This window comes from Humulus lupulus, chromosome 3 (genome assembly GCF_963169125.1).
Source record: "Humulus lupulus chromosome 3, drHumLupu1.1, whole genome shotgun sequence".
Taxonomy (NCBI): domain Eukaryota; kingdom Viridiplantae; phylum Streptophyta; class Magnoliopsida; order Rosales; family Cannabaceae; genus Humulus; species Humulus lupulus.
This window is the reverse complement of record NC_084795.1, coordinates 65,488,068-65,495,389: the sequence shown is the minus strand read 5'-3', so window position 1 is coordinate 65,495,389 and position 7,322 is coordinate 65,488,068. Positions and strand designations below refer to the sequence as shown.

The following is a 7,322-nucleotide window of genomic DNA, read 5'->3' as shown; positions in this document are numbered from 1 at the left end:
TATTAACGCTGTTTTTCGTCAACTTGAAAATGAGAGCAATTAAACAAGAAGATATCAGAGGAAATGAAAGAAGATGAATACAAGAGATTTTTACGTGGTTCAGTAGTTAAATATGTCTAGTCTACAAGTTTATGTTATTAACACTTGGGAGTTTTCTGGAAACTTTTCAGAGAATAGTTGCCCCAGAGTTTTCTCTCAAGATCTCAGAATTTCGGTCCCCTACAAATGAAGTTTCCTTCTTTATTTATAGAGAAGGTTGCAGAATTCATTCCCACATATTTCGGGAAGATATTCTGTGAATCAAATAATATAATGCTATTTAATGTGTTATTTCCTACGTACACAGAAACGCCCTATAAAATGTGGGATCAAACAACAAATTAGATAATATCCCTTAAACATTGGGATTTTACAACAATAAATACGTTCATATGTAACCGATTAGCTCAGATACAGAGTTCATTACATCTCCAAGGCTATCCATCAATCACGAGCTTGTCATCTAACTTTGCCTACACTCAGAACAAGTAACCCTTGACGAAGTCATCTCATTCGAGCTTACACTTCCCGAGCTCGAACCATCTCGTCCGAAGGCAAGAGATGTATCAGGGAAATATATGTATCAAACCATGGTTATTGCAAACTTTTCGAGGCTTACACATTCGAGGCTACACACTCTTCGAGCTTTTCGAGGTCGTTATTTACAACAAGACTGTCTGACTGAAGGATCATATGACGACCGTGCATATTTCGAGCTTATACCTAACGAGCCTAGATTTCGGGATCATAACTTCTCATGTTCGAAATATGTGTGTAACAATATTAAATATTATTATTTTTATATTTTATAATATTTGAATTTATATAATATAATTATTAAATATCTAATCTATGCATTTGTAATTGGTTTTAAAGGTAAAAATACTAGTTTGACATTTATGTTTTTCCTGAATATGTGATCGGTTCCTGTATTTTATAAAATGGATCAAAGTAGTTCTTTAGATCCGATTTTGGTCAAAATATTTTTAAATATAATATTTCATTTACAGCTCCTAGACCACTTATCTGTTTTTCTGAACTAGTCATATCATCAACGACCCAAGAATTGATATTATAATTAAAGATATTTTGACCAAAATTGGATCTTGGGTACTATTTTGATCTAGTTTTTAAAACACAAAGTCCGAATTATCATTTAACAAAACACAAAGATCAATTACATAATAGGAAAAAATATATCGGCTAAAATGGTATTTTCCCTTGTTAATCTAATACATGTACTAAATACAATTTTTTAATTTTTTTTTATAAAGTAATGATTTGAAAATAATAATAATAATAATTAAATTAAAAAAAGAAAAGAAGAAAAACATAGGTGTTAATGATGATGATGTTGTCGACATAGAAGTTCTTAAACTTTATTGCTATATTATGAAAATTACATTTTTTTTTAATGATGAAAATTACATTAAAAACGCGTTTTTTTATATTTTTCCTCCTTTTAATTTCTATATTTTTATTAGTTCAGAGAAGCAGAACGAGCAGTGAAGGGGATTCAAAATCAACATAAAATAATCAAGGGAAATTTGCGGCATAAATACCCATTTTGTTCATTTTGTTGCTAATAAGTACCCAATTTTTAAAAATTGCGGCATAAATACCTATTTTATTCATTTTGTTGCTAATAAGTACCCAATTTTTAAAAATTGCTGCATTAATACTCAAAATTCCATTTTTTTAGACTCTGCCGTTGGTACCCACTTAACAGAGTTACTATTAAGGACACGTGTACTGTCCTGATAATTCTTCTTTTTTTTCACCTAATTAATTAAGAAAATACAATAAGTACCATCAATAATGTGTCTAGCTTTATTTTTAGCCCGATAAAAAGTCCAAGAGGAAACTTTAGAGTACTTACTATCAGATGTCATCTGTCTGTAAGACTTTAGAGTACTAATTTTTATTTTAATTAGTTTTATGTATTTTCTTAATTAATTAGGTGAAAAAAAAGAAGAATTATCAGGACAATACACGTGTCCTTAATAGTAACTCTGTTAAGTGGGTACCAACGGCAGAGTCTAAAAAGTGGAATTTTGAGTATTAATGCAGCAATTTTAAAAAATTGGGTACTTATTAGCAACAAAATGGGTATTTATGCCGCAATTTTTAAAAATTGGGTACTTATTAGCAACAAAATGAACAAAATAGGTATTTATGCCGCAATTTTTAAAAATTAAGTACTTATTAGCAACAAAATGAACAAAATAGGTATTTATGTCGCAAATTTCCCAATAATCAAAGAATAGCAGTGTTCTTTTTTCTTTTTATTTTGTTTTATATTTATGAAATAGCCTTTTCGATTGTCCACAGAGTCTTGGTCAACGGAAATAGTGGAGAAGGGAAGGATTGCAGAACCAGAAGCGGAGTGAGTAAACTTGTCTTTCGATTCCTCAGTCTCACTCCTGGGTTCCTTGAACCCTCTAATGGCTGGGTAACCTTTTCTTTTCTCTTCTCAACTTGTCTATGGCTCACAACTTAGGTTTTGATTTTTTTATTACTATTTTGGATAAATAAAAGCATTATATATCTGGGTTTTCTTCAAAAATCATGGCTTTTTTTTTTTTTTTTTTTTATCTTTTGAAGTTAAAGGCCTCTTCTTTAGTTACTTTGCAAGATTCATCGATCTTACCATTTCAATGTGGTATACTCGTTGGGTATTTCTTAATTTGTTAAGAATCTATTTGATTTTTGAATAGTTTTGGATTTCAATAATGCTAACAGTACTTTTTGGATTCACTGAGCCATTAGTCATTACTTTGTGGATTATTAATTTGCATTGTTTGATTAATAATGCACCATGAGCAATGCAAAGAATTGTTTATGACTTTTTGTGCTCTTCTTATTATGTATTTTTTTTGTTTAGAAAAAACACTGAACGACACAATGAGGGGAAAAGGTATCAACTTTGTCTTGGATATTTAGATTCTTAATGCTAATATTTAGTTGGATATGAAAATAAAAATTGCATGATCATGTGCAACACTTTATTCAAATGGATACTTGAAATGTTCTCATGCCTAATCCATAAATGCTAATATAAACTAATTTAACTTTTCGTCATAATTCATGTTAAAGTACTTTAGCTTGGAAGATTGTTACTTTATCGTATGCAATTTCTTGTTGTATTCTGCTATTGTTAATGTCTTGATCATACAATTGTACAAAGATAAGACAATTTTGTGTTTGCAAGGTCTCTGATGGATCACTCCATTTGTCTTCCAAGTACTTGATGTGGTGATAATGATTGCTCTGTCTTCTGTGTAGTTGGGAGAAATCTATGCTAGTTTAAGGCAGTTTCAAGATTGAACTAAGTTTTGTACTTTGATTGTCTGATTATAATTACATGACATAGGAATTTTTGTTCTTACTAATGTTTACAGAATTGATAGCTTCTTTGAAGTGTTCCACATTTTTGTAACTAAACTGTAAAAGTTTTCTCCATCTTTTAAAGTTTGACTGTGATAATCTTTTGTTCTTAGTATGTTGCTTGTGACAACAATAATTCCGACTGCAATTTTGTTGGTGTAATTTGTGCAGACCATCATGGTTAGTAGATAGTAACAGAATCGCTACAAAGATCAAGAGTGCATCTAGCAACCATGATAGTGAAAGAACTAATTGGAAAAGCAACCCAACTAGAGCCTGTCCTAATTGTGAATTTGTGATTGACAACAGTGAAGTAAGATTTCCACTTTTTCTTTATCCTCTGTGAATACAGATTGTGTTTTGTTTCAGACAATAGTAAGCACTAAATAAAGACTGCATTCAATAATAACTAACTACACATGACTTTACAATGCTGTCAATGATTGTAACTACAATTTCATTTTTCTATTTCTTTGTTTGTTTGAAACATTAGTTGGATATATTAGATTGCTAATATTCTAATAATGATTTGAATGATGCAAATTCAAGCATACATGAAAATATCCTGTGATTTATATGAGCAATAATTACAAACTATAGAGAACTCATTTGCAGGGTTTCTGTTACACATCACTGCTTTTGGAATTTACACATTTTGTTCTATATTTCATTGTCTGTGACATGATCCATGTTCTTACACATTTACTTATCTGTCTCACTAATTATAAAATGATAAACTTATGCACATATTAATAGTAGCTTTATTTGCAAAAACTTGGGCCCAGTCTAGAGTTTGAATTGTTCGCTTACTGCTGAATAAGTTTGGGTCTTTCTTTCATGCTTTGGATTGGGCAACTTCTTTACTGCTACATGATTTGATATTAAATTGTTGTTACATAAATTGATTTCGGTCTATTCTGATCCTTCAAATTATCGGATTGCCATGAATACTTCCTTCTTGGATTTTAACAATTAAGTGTCTGGGTTTATTAAAATATCTGCATCCAGGTTGCTCAAGAGTGGCCAGGATTGCCCAGAGGAGTGAAATTTGATCCATCTGATCAAGAGATTATATGGCACTTACTTGCAAAAGTTGGTGAAGATAATTTGAAATCCCATCCCTTTATTACTGAGTTTATCCCAACAGTTGATAAAGAAGATGGAATCTGTTATGTCCATCCTCAGAAACTACCAGGTTTGGAATAATTTTTTGTGCTTGTTTTCAGGTTTTATCCTTATGTCAAGTTAATTATTTGTTGAAATTAAAATTTCTTAAGGGGTTAAGCAAGATGGAAGTGTAGCCCACTTTTTTCATAGAGCCATTAAGGCATACAATACTGGGACTCGAAAGCGTCGAAAGATTAGTGATGGGGATTGTGATGTCCGCTGGCATAAGACTGGCCGTACCAAACCAGTGAATTTAGATGGGGTTCAACGAGGGTGTAAGAAGATTATGGTTCTCTACATGAGTGTAGCCAGAGGAAGTAAAGCTGAGAAAACTAATTGGGTAATGCATCAATATCACCTAGGAACAGAGGAGGACGAGAAGGATGGAGAGTATGTAATTTCTAAAATATTTTATCAGCAGCACCAGGTCAAGCAAGGTGATAAAATTGATCAAGAAATTGCTGAAACTAGTGATGTCATTATTCCAAAAGTAGATCCAGTCACTCCCAAATCAGTGACTCCTGATCCCCCTCGCGGTGAATGGCTACAATCTGATATTGAGCTGGGACCAGATACCACTGTTGCTTGTACAGATCCCTTTGCAAAGGTTGATTTCTTTCTATCCCTTGAGCACTTTTGTATCTTATTAAGAAGTATGTAAACATGCTTTCCATGTCTTAGTCATAATTGTATTAGGTTTAATTTATAAATTTGAAAGCATATTTTCTGCTATATTCCACAAACCAGTAAAATTGTGCCATATAACTGTATTTTTTGTTTTTCCTTCTCTTGTGGATAAAAGCACTTGTTAAGACTAATTCACATGGATTTATTAAAATATCAAATAGGTGCTGACAATTCTTCCTTTCGTTCATTCAAACACAAATGCTTGTACATGGAATACTAATACCTGCTTTTTTTTTTTTTTTTTTAAAATAATCTTCTGCATTGTTATTTTGAAGTATGCTGACATTGAATACTTGGAGGATGAAATTCTAATTGAATGTGAAAAGACTTGCAATCCTGATCAACCTGACGAAGAACATCAAGTTGAGGAAGTTAATAACAATGAGGAGAATACTGAGAACATTGTACATTGTAATCCGGAGGACTCCAAATGGTGGGATAGTGAGTCCCAAAATTTGTTGGATTCTCAACAACTTGTGGAAGGGCTATCCCTGTGCGATGATCTTCTTCAAAGTCAGTCTCCAAATAGGTATGGTGGTGCACATGAGAATGATCAACCACAGAAGAACAAACCCAAGCTTGCTGACTATGCTCGATTAGGACCAGACCATCTTAAGAAGGATTTAGAGGAGTGCCAGAATCTTGTCCTTGATCCAGCAAACATCGACCTTGACACCCCTCCTGAGTTCCGCCTAAGCCAGCTTGTACATTGTCTTCTTTTCCAAATTCAATAATTCATTTGCTTCTTTCTATTTAACTTTCTCATGATGGTAATGCATTTTTGACCGGTGTTTGCAGGAATTTGGATCACAGGAAAGTTTTATTGCCTGGGGTGGTAAAGTTGCTGACTAATCAACCTTTATGCTCAAGCCTTTTGATTGTGGTCAACTTTTTGAGGCTGCGTCTCTTAATATTCTGTCCATAAACTCTCCTATTAAAGACGTTTAACTCTGCTGAGCAGCTTATAATGTTATCATTGGTGGTAAACGTAGTCCCTTTTTGTATTGATGACTTATGCTTGGGAATATATCAAACTTACATGTATACTGCTCTCTTTTAAGCACATACAAAAGAAAGCAGCGGTTTCTCTGATGGTTCTGTACTCATGGGACGTTGTTCCAACCATTAATTGTCAATTACATCTAAATATTAACATCTGTGGAACCTGAGACGTTCTAATTTTCTTACATTGGGGTTCTGAACTAGCATTTTCTGTACTGATTTTACTGCTGAGAAGACAGGTATCAAAGGGAAGAGCATCTCTTGACTTGGTAATTGGATAGTTGAGATTACCAACTAAACCAGTAAGAATTTTCTTTAGACCAAGCACTTCCTGTTTTTATATATTTATTTTTTTCAATAACATCAAAGTCAAGCACCAGCTGTTTTCTTATGACTCAAGCCATCTCAATTCTTTCTCTAAATAAATCAATTAAAGTCAATTCCACTTTAAGGTCGTGGAAAGGATAAAATTATGTACATGTGAAGCCGAGCTTGAACTAGTATCAAAATATCTTAATATCATATGAGCATCAAAATATCTTAGCATGAATTGGCAGTTGCTTTCTAAATTTTAACCTTGCCTAACTCAGAGCTAGAGTGACATTATAAAGGGGTCTTTTCTTTTTGGTTGAACCTCCTTATATCTTTTCCCCCCCATTCCCATGCACTTACAGTTAGATCCAACGCAACATTCTTCTATCAAAATGCTAAACTTGAAAAGACTAGTGAGTGGGGCTGGCTGGGCACAACATTATTTGAAAAACTCAGGCTCTGTCAAGTGACAACGCCTAGGAAAACATTTAACGAACTAGCCACATGTTATCATTAAGAAGTACAGGTTGGAAGTTGGAACCTTTAAAATGTTCATGAACTTGGCTAGAAGAGGAGAGAGGTCTTTGAACCATGTAATGGGCATTTCCTAAAATGGATTAAAAAGAGTAGTGGGCTTAGTGGGCCTGACTCTCTCAGTGGGGGAACCAATTAACCAAAGCTCAGTCATTTATGTCTATGAGGTCCCCTATTTGCTTGTTCATTTGTAG

At 33.2% G+C, this 7,322-nt stretch overlaps 1 protein-coding gene across 2 annotated transcripts; it reads left to right on the top strand.

The window, feature by feature from the left end:
• Positions 1 to 2,305: 2,305 nt before the first annotated feature.
• On the top strand, positions 2,306 to 6,467 carry LOC133822774 (SUPPRESSOR OF GAMMA RESPONSE 1). Of its 2 annotated transcripts, XM_062255217.1 has the most exons (7): positions 2,306 to 2,491; positions 2,924 to 2,956; positions 3,598 to 3,739; positions 4,435 to 4,621; positions 4,704 to 5,200; positions 5,556 to 5,984; positions 6,079 to 6,467. In XM_062255217.1, the coding sequence occupies exons 1-7, from the start codon at positions 2,484 to 2,486 to the stop codon at positions 6,130 to 6,132; spliced, it is 1,350 nt and encodes a 449-aa protein (XP_062111201.1). In that variant the 5' UTR covers positions 2,306 to 2,483; the 3' UTR covers positions 6,133 to 6,467. The 2 variants fall into 2 exon arrangements, with proteins under 2 accessions (XP_062111201.1, XP_062111202.1); XM_062255218.1 differs by lacking the exon at positions 2,924 to 2,956 and having other exon boundaries at positions 2,307 to 2,491.
• Positions 6,468 to 7,322: the final 855 nt, after the last annotated feature.

Bases quoted from the DNA above. Each gene is read 5' to 3' on its own strand.
- LOC133822774 (XM_062255217.1), top strand. The intron at 5,201-5,555 runs GTTGATTTCTTT...GTTATTTTGAAG, and splicing joins GTACAGATCCCTTTGCAAAG to TATGCTGACATTGAATACTT. The intron at 5,985-6,078 runs GTACATTGTCTT...CGGTGTTTGCAG, and splicing joins AGTTCCGCCTAAGCCAGCTT to GAATTTGGATCACAGGAAAG.